Raw genomic sequence first — 22957 nt, forward strand, 5'->3', positions numbered from 1 at the left:
TTGCTCAAAAATGTATTTTGGATCATTTTTATCCCAAAAAAGCTACGGACTGCAGCATTGTTTATTACGGCATATTTGAAGAGTTCAAATGCAAAAGCCTCTAAATGCCATTTGAAATTTTCTTCTAAAATGATCGTTTTTATCAAGCTTGTATATTTAATTTCAGTAATTTCACTTAAATGGCAATGAAGATTACCTATTAATTGTCATTTAAGTGAAATTACTGAACTTAAAAATACAAGCTTGATAAAAATGGTCATTTTAGAAGAAAATTTCAAATGGCATTTAGAGGCTTTTGCATCTGAACTCTTCATTTCTATACTTAAAATATCATTATTAATATAAAGAAATATAAAGGCTTCAATATACTTTTACAAATGCTGTTGATATGAATCAAATTTTCACTGAAATACTTATTATTGAAATCTAAAAGAGAAGAATAAAACTCCAAACAGAAACACACTTTTGGACATTAGAAATGCTGCTAGATCTGTGTTTCTCCTTCTAATCTGGGCTTTAGTTGATCCGTGCCTTTGATCTTCAGTTATTTCGAATGATTTCTGATCTGCTCCTCCTCGCCGAGAACGAGGCATTGTGTTCCAGAGCCCTGCAAGCTGAGAGAATCTGTAATCTTGATTGATTATCAGGATGTTTATGAAAGTTTAACCTTTTGATTGTGCCTTTAAAGTGAAAGGCTTTCTGCAGTGCCAGACTGATGATTGATCAGGACCAGCTGAACCAGTCAGACCAGTGGATTCCTGTAAACATGGGGGTCAAACTCAGAGTTTAGATTCAATGTGCAATTTCCAAACAGCGTTTTAGGGCCTGTGAAATTTTACACCATAACATATTATTACCATGGTTACGATATTCCAACTTTTAAAAAGCGTTCACGTCCTTGTAACTCATACAACTTGACAACTTGTCAAGTATATGACCTGGATCTGGGCCTCATTTATAACCGGAGTGTCGACAGACCCCGAAAGAGCCGTACTTCCCACACATGAGTTGTGATTTATAAAAACAAATGCCTTGTCCAAATACCCAAACTTGCTGTCTTTGCTCTTGCCCACTTGTCTACTTGCATGACGTATTTCCTCTATCTGGCCCAAGTGTTCATGTAGGCGTAAAGACTGCAAGTGTGTGTAAAACTTTTGATTAAGCCTAGTTGACACCACATTACATGATTTTAAGCCTGATTTGTACATCGAGCTCGCCAACAGGTCAGGGTGTTATCGCGTGCAAATCGTGGGAGATTAGCGGGCGATGAAAACTCGCCAATCTGTTAGTATGAAAGAGCCAACAACACATCAGAGACGCTCGCAGACGCCTCGCCGAGCCCAGAAAAAATATCTAGCATGCTAGATATCCAGAGCTGTCGCACGACTCAATCTCAGTGATGTCATGAGCTACAGCCAATCAGAGCAAGGCATGAGTTGAGGTCACCGGTTAAATCTTAGGCCTATTTTTTCTTTTATTGCAATTTTTTTCTCAGAGCAAATTATCGCGCAAACAGATTGCAGCACTAGTTTCTGTCTGACGTCCATATTCGCGTGTTGTGTTCTTCGTCTTCTTCGCTGGGTATTGGCGCGCGTCATTTAAGGTTTGTTTTATCGCGTGATTTTTCGTGACAAAACGTGGTTTTTATACAATATAGAATCGATGGGTGACAGAACTGTTGTCAACTCATGTAGTGCGTTTAATCTAATTAATTTGATGATTTGCGGGATTAATTTTTTGATTTCATGAAATGGGTTCCATTCAGACCTTAACATTGAGTCTTTGTTTTATGTCAACAAGATTCAAAAAACCATTTTCACTTGCTATACCAAATGTTTAGATCTGTTTGGGTAATTATGCAAATGAGCTAATACGTAATTATATTATGCACCGTTTGTCCATGTTAACAAACAATTTCAAAAAACTTACATGTATACATAATACATGTAAGTATGTAAGTAATCAACTCAGTGATTTTCATGATGATATCTAAAGGTTAAAATTTTTACCCTTTTCACGTGAGAAAAAGAATAAATAAAAATGTTACATATAAATGAGCAGGAATAATCATTAAAAGTGGAATTACTTCTTTGCCAATCTCTCATGGCTAAATATAATCACTTTTAAAATCAGTTATTTATTTGCATTATCTATCAAATGCTATTATCTACCTCGAGAACGTAAATATTTAGGTACTATTTGTTTGCTAGATTTTGACAGGCTCAGAAACCAATCATCATCCACACACGGGCGGAGCGACACGAGGAGATTGAGCGCGGCGGAAGGTCACAGTGTGGGTGTGCTGTGTGAGTATATAACCGGAAGCGCAGCCATTCCTACGTTTTCTCTCTCTCTGGTGGTCTCTCTCTCCTCACGCAGCGACATCTCCCGCGGGAATCATGGCAGTTTAGCGGCTTGCAGCGGCTACAAACGCGGCGGCAAATCCGGCAGTGCAGAGGTCAAGTGCACTGGCTCTTTTTGGCAAAATGGCGTAAGTATATCTCATCTCTTGACGTTTGATGTATAGTGTTATAATAATACGGATTATCATAAACTCGTCCAACTTTTGGAAAGCTGTTGTATTTAATGAACTAACCGAGTTTGACGTTCAACGATGCGGTGTTGCTGACTATAGTGTGTTTTCAAGCGATATCCGTTTGTTTTGATTCGTTTGTTTTGACAGACAGACACGCGCTTCTCCATAAAATAAACAATCGGGACTTTTTAAACGGCAACGTGGCACCACAAAATGGCGCGCGCGCTCTTTCCGCGTGACCGCGACCCCATAGTGAGCGCTGGAAATGGCGCGAGGTGTCAGAAATACGTCATCGTTTTCAGGAACAAAGGGGCGGGACTAACCGTTCTTATGACCATATTAGGAAATGTTGTCTGGAAGGGCGGGGAAATTCCTGCCCAAATCCGATTTACTAACTGGGTTAAATATAGTTGTGAGGAGGAGTTTAGGGTTGGTAAATATTGGAGAAGGAAATGTGTAGGGTGTTTTTTAATGGGCTAAGCTTGGGCAGTTTAGAGGCTGGATAAACTGGTTTATAATGCTGATAATCACAACTGGTTAAGATCAGGGAAGTTTTATTTTCCCTCCAGCAAGGGTTGGGCATTGAGAACCAGTTCTACTTAAAAAAAACAACTTCATAGTGTTGGGAAACACCTGCATTCGTCATAGTACTATATTCAAATGATAAACGTTTATGATTAATGAGCTTTTAAGCTCACAGATGTGGAAACCTTTGGCTGTTAAGCTTTATTTTTCAACTTTTTCAATTTTTTATTCCCTCCAGATATTGTCCATCCTCAAAATTACTGGAATACACACAAGAATCTTAGCCTTTAAGCTTAAAAACATAATTTACAGTCAAAACAAAAAAAAAATCAGACACCAGATGTCATTTTTGATATTTTTTTTACTAGTGTGTGCAGGACAGTATCAAAATAAAGTAAACTGACATATTTTACCCGAATATTCTCCATACAGAGACTAGCAGTGCCATTTATTCCTCCACTTTGAGCTAATCATGTTTTGCTAAAGTGTGTTTTCTGTGAGCTCTTTTTACACACACACTGAACAACATGAAGCATTGCTTGGTCACTGGTTGAGCTAAACTGGTATTATCTAATTGTGGAGTTAAATTTACCAGCTGACAGATATTCAACATAACTCATGCGTGAGGGTTGGACAAAACTAGTCAAATATCCACTGATCTGATCGCTCGTCATGTTTAATTAGCATTGTCTGATCTATAGCGGATAAACTGATAATGTGAGATGTTGAAGGCGTCTGAATGGATGTAGATTTCCCTCTGAAATGTTCAGATGTGACGTAAGAGTGGTTCGGTCACTAATGCCCCGTTGATGTTGTGTTCCAGGTCCCTCGTGTCCTCCACCCTCAGCTCTGCTGCTGTAGACAGCATAACCACCGTGTTCACACACACACACTCACTCGAACCCCTTCACCTTCATCACCATCATCACACACTGAGCCTCTGTCATGTCTCTGAGTATGGAGGACCTGATCTTGGGGTCCTCATCTCTGACGGCTGACCCCTTCGGGCCCCTGCTGGACGACGATGAGGAGCACGCTCTCTCTGCGGGGTCTTCCTCACCCCTCTCCTCTTCCTCATGTCTCTCGCCCCTCTCTCCCTCTCCTCACGCTTCTGTAGAGTGTAAAGAGCTGCAGTCGCTCTCCTGGACTCCTCGATCTGATCCAGATCACAGTCAAGGTGAGGAGCTACACACACTGGACGACTTCTGTGCACATAAATACACACTTGGTGACTTCACTGCACACACACACACTGCACACACACACATATTGGATGGCTACACTAACAATTTCCCTGCACACAGTCTAGACGACTTCACCTCGCACACAATCACTGTAGGACTTTACTACACACACACACAGCAGATGACATCACTGCACACACACATACTGGTACACAAACTGAATGACTTCACTGCATGCACACATATCGGATGGCTTCACTAATGACAACTCAAAATGCATCACATTAAAGGGTTAGTTCACCCAAAAATGAAAATTCTGTCAATATTTACTCACCCTCATGTTGTTCCAACCCCGTAAGACCTTCGTTCATCTTCGCAACACAAATTAAGATATTAAGATCGCTCCTGCATACTAGTCCATAGGCTTCTTGAGGGAATGACTCTTGCTGTCCTCGAAAAGTCATTAAAGACATCGTTAAAATAGTCCAAGTGACTACAGGGGCTCAATCTTAACTTTATCAAACGACGAGAACACTTTTTGTGCGCAAAAACAAACACAAATAACGACTTTATTTCAACTATTCACTTCCTTCTCCATGGGCCTGTAGTCAGTTAACGTAGTGTGATTGCGTAACGCTACGTCACACGTAGGCTCACTATTGGCCGACGCTGGTCATGTGTGTGTGATGCGTGTGACGTACAATAACAGAAGCTTACGCTATTAAACTAGTAACCTGACTCGCGCAGAGATAGAAGGAAGTGAATAGTTGAAATAAAGTCGTTATTTTTGTTGTTTTTGCGCACAAAAAGTATTCTCGTCATTTGATAAAGTTAAGATTGAGCCCCTGTAGTCACTTGGACTATTTTAACGATGTCTTTGAAGAGTCATTCCCTCAAGAAGCCTATGGACTAGTATGCAGGAGCGATCTTAATATCTTAAATATCTTAATTTGTGTTGCGAAGATGAACGAAGGTCTTACGGGATTGGAACAACATGAGGGTGAGTAAATACTGACACAATTTTCATTTTTTGGGTGAACTAACCCTTTAACATGCAAAAGAGCATCTCATTTGATTTTGTGATTTTTGCTGTTTATTTTGATTAAAACCGCAACATTTTAAAAAAAACTAGACATTATTAAATCTATTAAAGATGGCAGAAACTTTTAAAGTTTGAACTTAAACTAAAATATAAATTCAAAATATTATTGAAAACTATAGTAGTTTCCTAATGATATTATAATAAACAATAAACCGAACCATTAGTTGAAACTAAACTCTTAAATATTGTGTTTCAGAAATATGCCAGTACTTTTGTCTGTGTTTGTTTGGCTAAATTCCAGTTCATAACTGGCGGCACAAATGCATTGCATTTAATAAACACACACTCTCTCTCTCTCTCACTAACAGGCGACGTGTTTTCTGGCATGGATTGGATGACTGAGAAATTAGACCTGAGTGACTTCGACCTTGATTCTCTGATCGGGTCATGTGACTCGGACGAGCCGCCCAGTTCTCCAGAAGATCTTCTGGCCTGTCTGGACACTGAAATGGATCTGGACCTGGACTCCCTCCCGTTCTGCTCCCCAGATCTGGGTCTGGCGCTGACCCTCGACCTTCCCATCCCAGAACCATCGCAAACCCCCGTCGAGATCAAATCCGAGCCTGATCCGGCCGACACGTTAGATCTGGGAAGTGAAGTGTCCGTGCTCCCGACTCCCGGGATCAAGCTCAGTCTGAGTCCATCTCACATCGTGGTGGTTCTGAGCCCGAAAGAGGAGGCGAGCAGCACCGACGACTCGTCCGATAGCGATAGTGGAATCTCAGTGTCCGAGTCCCCGACTCACCAACCAGATCCGAACCCCGCCGGATCCTCCAGAACCAAACCCTACTCCAGAACCGACCCGGATCCAGTCGTCACGGGCCGGGTGAAGGCCATTTCCGGCGCTCCTAAAGTGGTGGAGAAGAAGCTGAAGAAGATGGAGCAGAATAAGACGGCCGCGACCCGGTACCGGCAGAAGAAGCGGGCCGAGCAGGAGGTTCTGTCCCACGAGTGCTCCGAACTGGAGAAGAGGAACCGCGAGCTGGCGGAGAAAGCCGAGTCCATCAGTCGGGAAATCAAATATCTCACGGATCTCATGGAGGAAGTTCGGTCCGCCAAGAACCGCAGGAGCAAAGCTAAAGCCCAGGGGTCCGGTTAGGTTCTGCGGGGTCCGGTGGGTGTCGAACACTGGAGACCGTCTGCACTACTAAACTCTCTCTGTCCTCGTCCAGCAAGGGGCCGCATCATCACTGTTGTTACACTGAACCTGTTGCTTGTAAATATGCTATTTAAAACTAGCTGAACATGCTAGCTCTGTCATGGAGTGTGTGTGTGTTAAATCTCTTCACTGTTTTCTATTAAAGACGCCATCAAACGCAACTCTTGTGTCTGAATCTGCTCTCCAATATTTTATAACATATGTTCCCTCAAACATGTTGGCGTATAACCCAAACCGGGTGCGGGACAACATGGAATTTATTCAATAACAAAACACAATAAGTACAAATCAATAATAAAATAAAATTAATACAAGATATACATTTATATAAAATAACTATATACATAGGGGTATTGAAATCAATTCCAACTCCATTTCTTTAAAAGGCCCTTAAAAAGGATAACATTTCAAGGGACATCATGGTACGTAAGATGTGCACCAAATCGGCTGGATTACATCATCAGATTATAAATTATGTTTTAGTTTATTACATTTTATAATGGTCCTATTTGAGACCACTTTTATTGGTTACATTATGGCAGTAATTTCTTTTAAACATTCTTTTGGTTGAGTTGCACAAGTCAAGAAGCCCTTAGTGTATGTATGAGCGAGTGTGTGTGTGCGCATTACAGATGTGAAACACATTTTCTCGTGTGACTGAGGAACATGAATGTGTGTTTAGTCTGAACTGCAGGTTTCTCACGGGTGTGTGAGCCGAATACTGGACATCCACACACTGAAGGACAAACTGCAGTACACACACACACACACTCTCTCTGTCTCTCTCTCTCTCTCTCTCTGAGGCACTCACACACACCCTTAATCTCATTATGAAGATAATGTGGTATTAACCCACTAAACTGAGGAGCAGCCGATACACACACACACACACACATTTGATTATTGTCGATATCTGACTTTCACAAGGCAGATCACAGTTCTCCGGAGAGAGTCATTAGGGAGTGTGTGTGTGTGTGTGTGTGGTGTGTGTGGTTTTAACACGCTCTAACCGGATTTCACCGGTTTAGTCAAACAAACCAGAAACTCATGAGTCATGCAAGGAAATAATTGTGAATAGACATTAATCTGTTTATTGACGAAATGAATTGTGCACTACACAGGTTTAGCTACATTAGATATCTTGAAATATTATACGACGATTGAATTCAATCACTAGAAATAAGAAGTGTATAAAAACATATCTTATATTGAAAAAATATATATTTGTAGAATGTAGGCTATTGTTTTACTCTGTTTTACAATGTAAGATTTGTCATACGTTTTCCCCAATATCTGTTTGGCTTATTTTGAATGTTTTGTAAGATTTGATAGAGATGATGGAGAACTACAAATGAGAATATTTACATATGATAATCATCGACGTCTCTCTCCCGGAACTGTTGCGATGACACGCGCGCTGGACTCTCACGGGTTAATCTCGCTCTCTGAGGCTTTGGCGCCCTCTGGTGGATGAGTGTAAACTTACCGCGCAGTTCCGCTTCCGGCCGGCAGAAGGCGCTGTTCCTCAGGATACATCATGAGTATGGAGAGAGTTGGTCACGCGGAAGTCAGTCAGTGAGATCGAGCCGATCGTGTCTTTACTGTTGTTTCTCAGTCAGATCCTAATGAAAATAAGTCAGCGGTGGGTGTTTAACAGTTGTGCTGTGATACTCGGAAGCCTATTGGGAAGGTACAGAAATGTCTGACTGTGGGTGTGTGAGTGACAGAGATAGATAATGTGTGTGTGTGTGTGTGTGTGTGTCAGTCAGAGAGAGAGAGAGAGAGAGAGAGAGAGAGGGTGTAAGTTTGTATGTGTGTCTTTCTCTGTAAGCGTTTGTGTGAGTGTTTCTGTAAGAGAGTGTGTCTGTAAAAGTGTGTGTGCGTGCGCGTGTGTCTCTGTCGGAGAGTGTGTCTGTAAGAGTATGGCTGTGAGTGTGTGTGTGTGTGTGTGTGTGTGTGTGTAAGAGTGTGTGTGTCTATGAGTGCGTGTGCCTAAAAGAATGTGTGTGTGTGTGTGTGCGAGAGACCCGAATGTGTGTGTGTGTGTGTGTGTGTGTCTGTGAGTGAGAGATCCACTAAATAAATAGTTGAATCTATCATTTATAATTTTAATATCTGCCACTTCTGTGTCTGGTTCCCAGAATGTCCTCATGCGTGTCTGATCTCAATGAGAAGTGTGTGTTCTGGCAGACCTCAGATCTGCAGGCGTTCCTGCACTCCTCCCCGTGGACACCAGGGGTCGCTGTCGTCACACACACTCACACTCACACACACAGCCTCTTCCACGCCCCTGAGGACGAGTTCCTGCGTGTGTTACGGGCCGCGAGGACCGTCGCGCTCCTGCTGTGTGAGAGTCTGTGTGTTCAGCGCTGTGCTCTGGTCCACACGCCGCAGAACCGAACCGAGCTCCTCCTCGTCCCCCTCCACGGCCTCGAGTCCCGCTGGAAAGCTCACCTCGCCCCGGACGAGGACTTCCAAGCGTTCGATCCCGGGTACATCAGTTCCAGAAGCGGGCCGCGCTGGGCCGACTCCGATCTGGAGACGGTTAAGAATCGCATCCGTGTTCATCTTCCCGAACCGAACGCGCCTCTAAACTACACGTTTCTCGGCGAATCCTCCGACTCCGGGTTGTTCCCGCGCATCATCCGCGGAGAAGAAAAGCACTGGCGAATTTGGGAAGACGACGAACATGTTGCGTTCCTCACGCCGTTTCCCAACACACCTGGACTGACTGTTCTGGTTCCCCGTAAACCGTTATCCAGTGATATCTTCCGATTGGAGGAGAACGAGTACATTCGGATGGTGCTCGCGGCTCGGAAGGTGTCCCGGCTCTTGGAAGCGGGGCTTGGGGCCTGGGGGGTGGGGCTTATTTTCGAGGGCTTTGAGATTGATTACGCTCACGCCAAACTGATTCCACTCGTGTCCTCGCCTGACGAGGCACAGGTGAGCCCGACTTGTCCCGCTCCCGAGTTTTTCGAGCGATATCCGGGATTCGTGACGTCGGTTAGCGGTCCGCCGGCCAGCAGGGAGAGTCTTCAAGAGATCTGGGCCAGAATTACCCAGCGCTGATCATAGACTGTAAAAAAAGATGGACGGCGGCCCTTCACTCTTTTCCGTTGGTGAAAAGTGAAGCCGGGAAAGTCCTAATATGGCGCTCACTTTTCAAGACTTGTGGCCAAATATAATTTGTCACAGAATTTTTTTGTATTACTAATTTTTCCAACCTTATAGACACAATTGTGAGGCATTTATTCAAGTGATCATTAACAGTGTTCATCTGGTGCTCTTATAAAAAAGATATTTTGAACACACATTTAAAAAAAAAGTCGTGGACATGATTTATAAAGGTTAAAATAGTATCACACTTACAAACTCATATGAACGCATTGTAAATGAATGGAGAGTTTCCTCTAGTGGAAGCGTTGGGTACTGCAGCCACACACACTCACTGAACGCTCGTTTACTGAGAGATCAGCCTCAGATTCGGGACACAGCTTGATTAGATTTATGGCTTTGATTATCTTGAAGTTTAGAGTAAAATGTGATTTTGAAAATATATATATTTCATACAAAAAATTAAAATAGTATTTTTGTGCATTTTTCACAACAATACAACATATTTTTTTACGTTTTTAACCCGGCGAGTACCCAACCATTACAGTTCCCAGACAGCAAACTGACATTGAATCAACGTGGAAACGACGTCTCTCATGACATTGAAACAACGTTGATTGTGCTCATCGAATTAACGTTGAACCAACGTCAGACGCGGCATTCTTCAAAGCTAAATGAAAATCGAAAATTGGTTTGCTTTCATAACGTTGAAACAACGGGTTGATTTCAAGTGGATTTTCCGTTAGTTTTGAAAGAATGACGCGTCTGACGTTGGTTCAACGTTAATTCGATGAGCAAAACAATGTCAGATCAACGTTGTTTCAATGTCATATTTCCACGTTGATTCAATGTCAGTTTGCTAACTGGGTTATGTTTTAAGCCCGAACCCAAGGTGCGTTTTTCACAGTAAAAACCTTTTTTGTTGCAATATATTGTATTTTAGTATAAGAAATACATGTACAAACACTGTTTCCCCGCGGCTCATCGCCCCCTCAGCACTCAAGAGAAAAAGCACGAACTTAGGCTACTAATTACGAAACTTTGATGTGGTTGAACAGGTGAAATGATCACAAATTCCTCTGCAACTCAAACATTAAACTTCAAAACAAAGTTTGCATAGTTGCACAACTATTCACAGGCTATTCATTAAACATTAACCCGACCCGAAACCGGGAGTTTTTCAGGACCGCAGACCTCGTGCCGTCGACATTCTTCAAAGCATTCAAGATTTATAAGAGTTTATGTTGGACATTTAATTTTCAGGTCTATGCTCAAAAAGTGAATAAATGTATTATAAATACAGTTTAGAATAAAAAATCCCCAAAAAACACAAAATATTAATAACTTACAAAATAAAATTTAGTACATTTTATTGACAAAAACATTTCTTTCATACATGGCTGCGTGTCAAACCTGTTTGCTTCACAGTTTTCACTGTTCAAATGAAGATAAATCCGTCTCTTGTTATTATTTCAACACATGGCTGCTATAGTTCAGAAAGGAAGATTAAACAAACACATACGTGAGTATATTGTTAAACATGTTCCTATCCAAGCTAATATTGATATTTCATGCCCTAATGTAACCATCTAGCCAGAGATCAATGACACACAAGCTCATATGAGGCGAGCATCTACTGTAAATGTTTTTCATGTTAATTAATCTCGTAGCATCATCTAGTTACACAATTACAAGCTCGTACCATCTGTGTCACCTCAGCCCGTTCCTAATTAATCCCTAGGTATTTTAATTAACATCTTAATTAGTGGTGCGTTAAGTTCTTAATTATTCACCGGGACACTTGGTCTCTTATCTGTGAGAAATAAAAGAATCTGACGAAAACTCAAAACAGTGGCGAGAAGAAAGAGACGTTCAGCTCTGTTGACTGTAGCTTCATCTTCTCAGAGTCTAACGATCAATCAGAAAAGAGTGACGAGGAATGAAACGTTATGAATGAGATGCACAAAAAAGAGGCAAACAGGGTCACATCTGGGGGAACACCACACACAACACTCAAGAAGTCAACATGTTAATTAAATCAGTGGCTTTTGCTAAAATCAGAGTCAAGATTTTACATCATCAACACAATGCAGAGCTTTACAATAGTAACAAGCAAACATTGAAATGCATTAATTAATATTATATAAAGCGGACCCTTAATAGGCCTTATATGAACTGCGTTGAAAAGTGGTTTAATGAAAATTCAGACAGTGTGTGTGGAGCTCAAATCATCTTCATTCTCTGTGAGTGAGTTTAATGTATTTAATGTCATCTGGGGTGTGTTTTCTTTGTCTTGATGTTTCGTTCATGGTGTTTGAGGATGAGCCCACCTGGTAGCTAACATAAAAATGTACCAAAATAGTGTGGAGTTTGATGCACACAGTCTTTGACATCAACAGCACTATAGGAAGAGTTTTCTGCTCCCTTTGTAAAGTTAACCAGTCTATTTATTCTGCCGTCACATTGGTCATATATGGTTCGTTTTATTGTATTGTATCTGACCCGGCTGCGTTTACACTGGCACAAAATATCCAATCTTTTACTCACGTCTGACACAGATCGGAGTTTTAAACACAACGTCTTCTGCGTCCGATCTGAGCCACTTCCAAATGTGAATTTAAATCAGATTTGTATCCGATATCTGGACATATCCAACACACATATCCAATTCCCAATTGATTTAAAAGCCACTACAAGACGAGAATGACACATTTATTCACAAAGATAGCTTTATAATGTTGTATTATGAGGCGTGCGTGTGTGCGTGTGCGCTCGCTCACAGCTTTATATTGCGGTGGGAACTTTACATTTATCTTTGTAAAGAAAAGAAATTGCACGAACACAGAAACATTCAGGATCTGGTTTTCAACATTTATTAATAAAATAGCTTCGCTACTGAAAGCTATGTTATATTTCTCAGCAATGACGCGATAACGTTAATTATACCAACAAACTTCACTATTTTACTCTCTCGCACGCCCTCTCGCTCTCTCTTGCTCTGGTTAACTCATCAAAAAAAAAATGTGTGTATATATATATATATATATATATATATATATATATATATATTACAGAGCTACTTTATTTCACTTCAGAATTCTAGATCTAAACTAGATAAACGAAAATTAATTACGAACTATCTGTTCTGTCGGATTTTGCGCCGCAAAACATTCATGAGTCATGACCGCTGGTATCTTGTCCAAACTGGCTAGACTGATCTCATGAAATGGCGTATGTATGACACGCCAATTCCTATTTCTATTTTTGGCGTGCTATCAACACGCATAATCGCTTTTCTGCATTTTTATGAACGCCGTTGTCTTAACGTTACATTACTGTATATATAAATATATGACCTACCCCAACCCTGTCCCTAAACCTACCCGTCACTGGGGTTAATAGCATTTATGAGTCTTCCCCTACCATCCTAGGAAACAAAATATCGCTCCGCAGATGTAGATCTACATTTTACTTCGTTTCGTTCAGACATTTATCGGCGTAGACATACATGCATACACGCGGATAGCTCAAAATGCGTATAGATAACATGCCACTTGACTTGAAAGTAGCGTGTATGTTTACGCATAAGTCATGATGTCATGTTGATGCTGGCAAATAATCATGAATAATGTAAATAATTTTAATATCATGACCATTCAAAAGTAAAACGATGACCGAAAATCATTTTGGGCGGGAATTAATGCAAACGCAGATATCGGATTCCAGTTCTGTGTAAAGTGAGTGTAAACAATCGGGCCAAAAAATCGGATATGTTCAAAAGATCGGATCTGTGCTTTAAGACTTGTAGAGTAAATTCAGCCATTGTTTATTTTCGGCCCCATTACAAGATACTTGAGGGCTTGTTTTGGCTCAAAACCCACCAGTTGAGGACCACTGAGACACATATATATCGCGCATGCTACGTTTCAGACGCTAACGTCGATGGGTTTCTTGGAGGGACTCTCGAGGCAGGGACAGAACTGGGATCGCTCCATCTTCGAGAGGTAGAGCAAAGGCTCAACAGTGCAGCTCAAGTCCATGATGGAGAACACGGCGAGGGCAATCTTACACCGAAACGTCACAAACGAGTAGGTGGAGGCAAACGGCAGCAGAGCGACCGGAGGGAGATAGTTCACCACGATGATGGCGAGGACGATAGTCACCATTTTGAAGGCTCTCTTCTTCGTCGGGTTCATGACTTCTTTCCCTGCCACGCTTTTCCTGAGGACCCAGATGATGGACAGGTTGCAGAACACCATGAGGAAGAAGGCGGCGAGGATGACTCCGCTGAAGACTTCGTTTACACTCAAGACGCCCAAAAAGCATTTGGTCAACGAGTAGGCCAGGATGAGTCCCCAAACCACCACGGAGACGGCGATTCGGATGCGATTATCGCGGATCCCGGTGAATAAAATGGGATGGACCACAGCGACGTACCTGTCCAGACAAATACAGGTGAGAAATAACGGAGTCACGTCTTTCAGCCCGTAGGCGAAGCGCACAGAGTACCAAATCGTTTCATCGCTGAAGTGCAGTCGGTTGGCAATGTCCACCGGCGTCATGAGGCCGAAATATGCGTCCAGGACCGAGAGGTTTAAAATAAAGATGTCAGACGTCGATCCCTCGCTCTTCTTCTTCAGAATCTGCCACATCACAAGGATGTTTAATGGCACGCCTGCAACCAGGTTTAATACTTTAACACCGAAGTAGAAGATAAACCAGTGAGGAGCCTCGGCACACGCCTCGAACAGGTACCACAGCGGACGCTGCCACCCAGAGGCGGTGGAGTTCAGGTTTAAACTTGTTATGTTTTCCATGAGGAATTAAGATTAGCTGTGGATTGGAGCGTCGGTTCTACGAGAGCGACTGCAAAACAAAGTGACGATCTTTCCAAGGGTTGTTTATGAGCACCTCATCATAAAAGCAAGTTAAATAATTGCACAGAAATCTCCCCCACTACAGTTCCGTTCGATTGTCGGTTTCTCCCGATGTTTCTCTGACCATCACTTGACTTAGACGCGCGCTCAGTTTAGCGTCTCTCTCGGGGCGCTCCATTAAATGCTTCTCCCGAGGGAGACAGAGGTGGGACGTTTTGGGCGAGACCAATTGTTGCGGGTCTTTTGGGTCAACAAGAAGGTGTGTAGCAGAAGAACTCGTCTGTGATTGGATGACAAATAGGGTCTGGCGGATGTTCGTGATGAAGTCTGCAGTTCGATGGAAGGGGATGATCAGAGTTTTGTGATGTAACTGCAGAGCTTTATGTCAACAAGTGATGCAAGGAACAAATGAGTAAATCCACTGTAACATCTTGCAATTACTCGTTTCTGGCTCTCTGCCCCCGAGTCCACAGCGGTGGGGAAAGATAAAGCTTACGACTGATTTCAGTTTACCAAAACACAACTTAATTTCAGTGAACTCAACTAAAACAGAGTTTCAACTAACGTCAAATTTAGTTTGAATGCTTTTGTGTCGATTAACTTTTACGTTCTCATTTATCACACTTTAGGGTTGAATATCAGTTTAGTAATTGGTGCAAATGTTTAATGACTGACAACAGTGAGTTTCTTTCACATTTCATTTCATTCAGATGCTGTGTATTCATGCATTTGAATTTTTAATGCATGCATGTCACTCGCTCAGAATTAATTTGAATGAATGGGATTTTAGTAAACCTCTTGTTGGTTTCCACTCCTTTGTGTTACACAACATTTATGCATTTGGCAGACCCTTATTATTACATGTTCAATTTAAATTTTTCCTGAGCCAAAACCAACATGAGTGGAGTTTGGGATCTAATAGATCTTTTTCTCTTTTGTATTCAAGAACTTTTTTCTTTCCTACAGGGCTGTGTCAAACCTGTTTGCTCAAATGAAGATAAATCCGTCTCTCTTGTTATTCTGATATTTCAGAGTATTCACTCATGGCTTCTATTCAGAACAGAAGAATGAATAAACAGACAGGTAAGTACATCATTTTTGGAGTTCTTTTATGCATAATAAATACAACAAATATATTTTATTTCTTGTCCTTATTGCGCTGGTCAATAAAACAATCTCTAGTAGCCAGAGATCAATGACAACACAAGCTCATATGAGCATCTACTGTAAATGTTTTTCATGTTTATTAATCTCGTAACATCATCTAGTTACACAATTACAAGCTCGTACCATCTGTGTCACCTCAGCCTGTTCCTAATTAATCCCTAGGTATTTTAATTAACATCTTAATTAGTGGTGCGTTAAGTTCTTAATTATTCACCGGGACACTTGGTCTCTTATCTGTGAGAAATAAAAGAATCTGACGAAAACTCAAAACAGTGACGAGAAGAAAGAGACGTTCAGCTCTGTTGACTGTAGCTTCATCTTCTCAGAGTCTAACGATCAATCAGAAAAGAGTGACGAGGAATGAAACGTTATGAATGAGCTGCACAGAAAGAGGCAAACAGGGTCACATCTGGGGAAACACCACACACACACACACACGTCACTCAGACAGCTGGCACACACTCATGAAGTCAACATGTTAATGATAAGCAGTTCATTACATAAGTGGCAGGTTTTGCTAAAACCAAATCCAAAACCATTTCAAACCATTGCAATACATAAACCCAAACCCTAGAGTCATACATCACAGTACTAAAATTAAACACTAAAATGCACTGACATTATATGAGTAGACTCTGAAAAGGCCAAGATATGGCGTTTTTCCATTACCAGTACCGCCTCGACTTGGCTCGCTTTTTGCGCCATTTTCCATTGTAGACAGTACCGCCACAAATAGTACCCGGTCGTCATAGCGACACCTTTCGTTCCTCGCTGCCTTATCAAGCTCTTGCTGGATCCTCTCTTCGGCAACCAAACAAAGGAAAGTCTGCACCTCCTCGTTTGACCATGGCGTATTCTTCCGAGTTGCCATAATAATAATAGTAGTAAGTTTCGAAACTGGCCTATCTCTGGCCAAACTATTTAAAAATGGCGGGGATATTCTGGATCCTCCATCTGGCGCGTGCAATGATGACGCAGTAAATGGTGACGATTCTCTCTGACCAATCAGCAGTCGGCATTGTTTTCACGTCGCTTTTTAGTACCGGCTTAGCTCGCTCAGAACCTCGCCGGAGGTGATACTAAAAAGAGTATCCGAAAGCAGGAACAGGTACAACTTTTACATAGTGGAAAACCAAACAAAGCCGAGCCGAGTCGAGTCGAGTCAAGCTGGTAGTGTGTAGCGGAAAAGCGCCAATAGATTCAAAATTATTAACATGACTGAAACCAGGGGTGTCCAATCCTGGAGGACCACTGTCCTGCTAAGTTAAGCTCCAACCCCAATTAAACACACCTGAACCAGCTAATCAAGGTCTTTCCTGGCATACTAGAAACTTCCAAGTGTGTTGAGGAAAGTTAAACTCTACAGGACAGTGACTCTCGAGGACAGAGTTTGACTGAAACCAAAAAGATAATAGAAGTGGTTTCAAGTGTGTTCATATTTTATTGACTCTGTGTAGTTTTGCTTACCTTGTCCATGTAAAAATAAATCTTAATTTAATTAGACATATTTGTGCTGAAATACTGTGGAGTTTGAAGGAAACAACCTTTGACATTAGTGGCTAAAGATATAGATCTTCTCTGTCCTTTATAAAGGTCTATCTATTTTGCTTAGTTTTGCTTCATTAGATGCATTTAATGTTTTGTTTTTCCGAACTTTAAGTGACTAATCACGACAGACCTGTTGAGAATTAGACAAATACACGGTCTAGAATCACACACAGACGGTGGTTCGTTTCAGACGCTAACGTTGACGGGTTTCTTGGAGGGACTCTCGAGGCAGGGACAGAACTGGGATCGCTCCATCTTCGAGATGTAGAGCAAAGGCTCGATGGTGCAGCTCAAGTCCATGATGGAGAACACGGCGAGAAGAACCTTGCAGTGGAGCGTCTTGAACGAGTAGGTGGAGGCAAACGGCAGCAGAGCGACGGGAGGGAGATAGTTCACCACGATGATGGCGAGGACGATAGTCACCATTTTGAAGGCTCTCTTCTTCGTCGGGTTCATGATTTCTTTCCCTGCTACGCTTTTCCTGAGGACCCAGATGATGGACAGGTTGCAGAACACCATGAGGAAGAAGGCGGCAAGGATGACTCCGCTGAAGACTTCGTTTACACTCAAGACGCCTAAAAAGCATTTAGTGAACGAGTAGGCCAGGATGAGTCCCCAAACCACCACGGAGACGCCGATTCGGATGCGATTATCACGGATCCCGGTGAATAAAATGGGATGGACCACGGCGACGTACCTGTCCAGACAAATACAGGTGAGAAATAACGGAGTCACGTCTTTCAGCCCGTAGGCGAAGCGTTGGGAATACCAGATCTTGGGATCGTTGAGGTACAGTCGGTTGACCATGTCCACCGGCGTCATGAGGCCGAAATATGCGTCCAGGACCGAGAGGTTGAAAATAAAGATGTCAGACGTCGATCCCTCGCTCTTCTTCTTCAGAATCTGCCACATCACAAGGGCGTTCATTGGGAATCCTGCAACCAGGTTTAATACTTTGACACTAAAGTAGAAGATAAACCAGTGAGGAGCCACGGCACAGGAATCGTACTGGTACCAGAGCGGACGGCGCCACCCAGAGGCGGAGGAGTTCAGGTTCAAAGTTGAGATGTTTTCCATGAGGAATGATGATGAAATAAGCTGTGAACGAGAACCAGTGTTATATCTACATGAATTCAAGATCAGCCATGATACTTTAAAACCAAAAACCATTTCTAACAATGATTTAAAAAGTCTGTTTCTAAATTAATGGGGTCGTAACACAAGGAAACTTTTTAAGTGGTTTGTGCAAAGTTAAAAAAAAAACATTGGAGAAGATTGTTGCAGCCATTAATGGCCATGGCTCTACTAGTTTTGTCTATAAAGTTTTAATTCACGATGTCTATTCTACCATTTTGACCTGTAATTGGCATTGAGATATTGTCAACATAATTATGACTCATTATATTCTTTCAAGATATCTAGAGTGCTAGTCATATACTTCTATTGACTTACATTGGAAAATATTGTCTGATGTCTCATTGGATTCTCATTAGTAAAATTATAATTTGAGAGATCTTAAATGTCACTGGTCAAGCAATGATATCTTTAGTTCCTCATTAAGTTATCCGAAAGTAAGACTTGTACATGTCTTGTGCAACATTTGCCATAATGGAAGTGTTTCAAGCACTCTCACTGAGAAGCACACGGATCTTCTGTTGTAATGCAACACTGCCAGCTTGTGGACAGTTACATTAATGCCAGAACTATTGACCTGCACTAACACACAAGCAACACTAATGGATGTCTTTACTTATTATTCTAATATCAGTTATAGGCCTACTTGAAGACATGTATCATTTGACTGACTGCTTGAATCTGAAGCATTGAACCTGTCCGTCGCACATTTATTTGTTTTGTTTTACGTTTTTGATGCGTAATTCAGTGTTTCTTCAGGCTCTGAAATCAGCTTACTAGATAGATGGCATACCGAAGACATTTTACCAGATATGAATGCATCCATCCATCTATTATTTAATAATTCTTCATCCAGTAGCGGTATCCGTGTCAGTTTTTATCGCTATGTAACCGGATGGATCTGCGTAAATTGGGCGGAGCTAACACTTTTTGGCGGCAGATGCAGAGCCAATGGGCGGAGCTAGACAGTCCAACCAACGGTCCTAACCAGACGTGACGCGACAAACGACTCGACGGCTAGAAGAGCAACATATGAAGTATGGCAATGATATATAAAAATCTGACATTATCAAGTCATATGAACAAGTTGGTTTGAATGTGATTGAATTCCAGAGCATGGCTTCAAATGTGTTTAGCTTTTGGTAAGTCGTGCCTTATTCAGCTTTGTTTTGTAACCTGGGTGGAGTTCACTTTCTACTCAAATGTGACTGATTTACTGAAATTGATAAATTTTGGATAGATTATCTTGATAGACAAAACGTGTAAGGGCCACAACTCTTTGTTGAACATAGATCTTATTTTTGCGATTTTCCAAAAATCTATGAGGAAAATGCATAGCTTTTCGATCAAGGGAACCCATGCGACGCTAACGTCATCACTTCGGCACTCTATAGGCAGACTCCTTTGTGGAATAAATAACAGATATATTTTATGTAGGAACAGGTCGCTATTCTATGAGGAATGGTTAAGTAGTAGGAATATTCTGTATGATGAGAATGGTAATATCTTGGATTACAATGCCTTCACTCTAAAACACAGATTTGCCTGTCATTCGAAACAGTTATTAATGCAATACCCTCTGGTATCAAATTTTTAATGAAGTGTTCCTTATCATAGGCTACTCAAAAATTATGGCAGTCCTCATTATCATTCAATCTTGCTACCCCAGTCAAATTTTAAGAAATAAGTTAGATAATACATTAGATAAAGAGACTGTAAAATCTTTTAGAACAGTTTATTTAAGATTTCCTCTTCCCCCCAAAGCAGAAACACACCAAATTTTTCTGACTTTAGCTTATTCACTGTATCCCCCACAGCCACCCTTATAAGGTGGCTGTGTCACATTTAAGCTTGTGATTTATACACACTGTGACTATACAAATCACAACATATGAAAATGTTGGCGTTATTTTGTCTCTTACTCAAGGCCCCGCCTCCCCCTCAAAGCCCCGCCTACATTTATTTGTTATCATTTTGATGATTATGGCTTACAGTTATGAAAACCTTTGGTATTTTTATAAGCTGTAAGCCATAATCATCAAAATTATAACAAATAAAGGCATGAAATATCTCACTTTGCATGCAATGAGTCTATACAACATATTAGTTTTTCCTTTTAAGTTGAATTACTGAAATAAATTAACATCCTGAGAGAAGGAACTGGATGTCAAGCTCCACCCATTACATTTAGAGAGGAGGAGCTCGACGTCAAGCTCCACCCATTATGTCATTTGTCTCTGCAGTGAGAAAGTGACAGTTGCACAGTATCAGTCTATGAAAGCCATGGAATAAAATAATTAAAAAGCTTATTGCAAGTTTATATATCACAATTCTGACTTTTATCTTGCAATTCCGAGTTCATATCTCACAATTCTGATATTTATCACATTTATCTGATTCAGAGAAGAAAATTCAGAATTGCGAGATATAAACATAATTTCTGATATAAACTCGCAATTATGAGTTATAAAGTCCGGACTGGGAGATAAAAATGTTATCATGCCTCCTATGAACTGCATATTGTAGATCTATTGTTTACATCGAATTCATGCTTTAATATTAGACCAATTCTGTGTTTGCGTCATGTCGTAATTACTGTACTTTCGAGATGATAATGCGACGTTGATATGACCTTGTCGGAGTGGGATTTATGCATTTCTATGGCAAACAGGAGCTCTCAGAAAATTCCCAGCTCTACGAGAACGTCAATGCTTTTTAGTTGAAATCTTGTAAAATGAGTATTTATGGGAATCAGCCTAGCCTGTCCGTTTAATGGCTTCGGTACGAGATATAATTTTGTCATTTTGACGAGTCAAAATATAATTAGAGACACAACTACCGCATAACGCGTCAATTGACGATATCTGTTCAAACGTATACAGATATCTCTAATTCTAACTCAAATATGACTCTTCAAAATAAAAGTGTCACTGTGTAAAATAGTCCCCAGTAATTCGGCACAACATCTGTTCGCGTCGCGTCGTCGTTTTGTAAATGATTGTTTGCAAGAAACCATGGATTAGACGAACTCTAGTGCGGTTCATATGAATGTGTGTGAGCGCTGCCATCCGAACCAAACAAGCGGACCAAGAGCTGAAAAGATGGTTCTCGATCCACTTCCAAATAAACTCTTGTGGGTTTCGACTGAAATTTAAACGCAATACGGACCAAAGACGTGAACGAAACCAAACACAAGAAGATGAAAAGCACAGAATGCTTAAGCACGCCTGTTTCTCATTATAATCGCGATGTTGCCCATCACAGTTCAGTACAGGCGTCAGAACCACCGCACGTTATAAAGTATATTCACTAGTTTTAGCTGGTCAGAATACCATCATATGTAGCTACGCACTCACAACGAGCGCATTAATCCCACAACACAGCGTTATTCTGGTTGTTCAGTCTCGAAATATATGTGATAAAAGCAGACCAATCGGGTTGTGAGAATAACCATCCTACCTTTAGGTTCGGTGTTCAAATGCCAATGTAAACCGAACTAACAACAGAACCGTTTTTTATTTTACATTTTATTTATCTAAAGAAGCTTTTTCCACTAAAATAACCCTTTCTTTATGCCAATAAACCTTTGTTTTTAAGAGTGCGCTACTGTAAATCTAACATTTAAAATATTGTCAGTATGAGTTCTAGAAGCTTTACCTTTAGTGTTCAGGTAGATCTTATCAATATAGCTTTGTCCTGTTGTCTCTTGTTGTGTCTAATATTTACTCTACAATTTCTCCCCAGCACAGAGAAGCTTCCACAGAGACTGAATGCAGAAGCAATCGTGCATATGATGCATTAAAAACACCAACTCTATGAGGACACATACCGTTACTCACACAATCCGCTGATCTTCTCTCCTATGCAGGGACAGTAGCCAATCAGAACAGCAGAAGGTAAAACCCAGAGTTTCTGTCAGAGAAAGCGGGTCAGTTTTGCTATTAATAAGTTGTTTTTTTGTGGGTGCAAAACTTGACCAAAATCATACCTGAACCTAATATTGTCATGACCCCTTTAAATGATGATAGATATGATAACTCACAGTACGGAGGCGTCCTGCTGCGATCCACGTCTCTGCCCGAGTCTCTCTGACCACCACCGACTCGACCTGTCCTTAGTTCAGTGTCTCTCTCACGGGACTTTTGGACACAACCAATTGCTGCGACTCTTTTGGGTCAACAAGTCTGCAATTGGCTGGAAAAGTTTTGTGATAAAGTCTCTGCATGATCAAAGTTTTGTGATGTAACTGCAGAGCTTCATGTCAACAAGTGATGCAAGGAAGAAATGAGTAAATCTACTGTAACATCTTGCAAATACTCATTTCTGGCTCTCTGCCACGAGTCCACAGCGGTGGGGAAACATAATATGAGCTTACGACTGTACACATTTCAGTTTACCAAAACACACTTTCTATTCAGTGAACTTTTCTCAAGTTAAGGTCCATCACAAGAAATGGTCATTTATGCAAACCAACCAAATTTCAGAAAGGTTTTAGGTGTGATGTATGCAGTGGTTTTTATAGAAGGAAACGATATATTTCAAGCTTCAGTGTTATTTGTTCTTCAGACGATATCAGCTGTTTGAAAAGTGACCCACATTTTGGATTTTGAC

The 22957-nt window shown here is 41.2% G+C and overlaps 4 protein-coding genes across 5 annotated transcripts; 2 read left to right on the forward strand and 2 right to left on the reverse strand.

The window, feature by feature from the left end:
- Window positions 1-2351: 2351 nt before the first annotated feature.
- Window positions 2352-6667, forward strand: atf4a (activating transcription factor 4a). Its single transcript, XM_039656602.2, has 3 exons — window positions 2352-2491; window positions 3885-4238; window positions 5656-6667. Exons 2-3 carry the CDS (start codon window positions 4007-4009, stop codon window positions 6444-6446), a joined length of 1023 nt encoding a protein of 340 aa, XP_039512536.2. The 5' UTR covers window positions 2352-2491; window positions 3885-4006; the 3' UTR covers window positions 6447-6667.
- Window positions 6668-8033: 1366 nt separating this feature from the next.
- Window positions 8034-11981, forward strand: LOC120467967 (uncharacterized). The gene is made up of 2 exons (XM_039656603.2): window positions 8034-8196; window positions 8648-11981. Exons 1-2 carry the CDS (start codon window positions 8132-8134, stop codon window positions 9573-9575), a joined length of 993 nt encoding a protein of 330 aa, XP_039512537.2. The 5' UTR covers window positions 8034-8131; the 3' UTR covers window positions 9576-11981.
- A 1546-nt stretch (window positions 11982-13527) lies between these two features.
- On the reverse strand, window positions 13528-14596 carry LOC120467970 (G protein-coupled receptor 4-like). The gene has a single exon (XM_039656608.2). It carries the CDS (start codon window positions 14435-14437, stop codon window positions 13547-13549), a length of 891 nt encoding a protein of 296 aa, XP_039512542.2. The 5' UTR covers window positions 14438-14596; the 3' UTR covers window positions 13528-13546.
- A 985-nt stretch (window positions 14597-15581) lies between these two features.
- LOC120467969 (G protein-coupled receptor 35) lies at window positions 15582-22712 on the reverse strand. Of its 2 annotated transcripts, none has more exons than XM_039656607.2 (3): window positions 22389-22712; window positions 22186-22258; window positions 15582-18310 (listed from the first exon to the last, which is right to left on the reverse strand). In XM_039656607.2, exon 3 carries the CDS (start codon window positions 18287-18289, stop codon window positions 17399-17401), a length of 891 nt encoding a protein of 296 aa, XP_039512541.2. In that variant the 5' UTR covers window positions 18290-18310; window positions 22186-22258; window positions 22389-22712; the 3' UTR covers window positions 15582-17398. The 2 variants fall into 2 exon arrangements, with proteins under 2 accessions (XP_039512541.2, XP_039512540.2); XM_039656606.2 differs by having other exon boundaries at window positions 22176-22258.
- Window positions 22713-22957: the final 245 nt, after the last annotated feature.

The sequence above is a fragment of the Pimephales promelas genome, chromosome 8 (assembly GCF_988280905.1).
Source record: "Pimephales promelas chromosome 8, fPimPro1.hap1.1, whole genome shotgun sequence".
Classification (NCBI taxonomy): domain Eukaryota; kingdom Metazoa; phylum Chordata; class Actinopteri; order Cypriniformes; family Leuciscidae; genus Pimephales; species Pimephales promelas.

What these genes read in the sequence shown, in the direction of transcription:
- LOC120467967 (XM_039656603.2), top strand. Translation starts at nt 8,132, where the DNA reads ATGAAAATAAGTCAGCGGTGGGTGTTTAACAGTTGTGCTGTGATACTC. An exon ending in CTCGGAAGCCTATTGGGAAG is followed by an intron (nt 8,197 to 8,647) that starts GTACAGAAATGT and finishes TCTGGTTCCCAG; the next exon opens with AATGTCCTCATGCGTGTCTG.
- LOC120467969 (XM_039656607.2), bottom strand. Translation starts at nt 18,289, where the DNA reads ATGGAAAACATCTCAACTTTGAACCTGAACTCCTCCGCCTCTGGGTGG.
- atf4a (XM_039656602.2), top strand. Translation starts at nt 4,007, where the DNA reads ATGTCTCTGAGTATGGAGGACCTGATCTTGGGGTCCTCATCTCTGACG. An exon ending in TGATCCAGATCACAGTCAAG is followed by an intron (nt 4,239 to 5,655) that starts GTGAGGAGCTAC and finishes TCTCACTAACAG; the next exon opens with GCGACGTGTTTTCTGGCATG.
- LOC120467970 (XM_039656608.2), bottom strand. Translation starts at nt 14,437, where the DNA reads ATGGAAAACATAACAAGTTTAAACCTGAACTCCACCGCCTCTGGGTGG.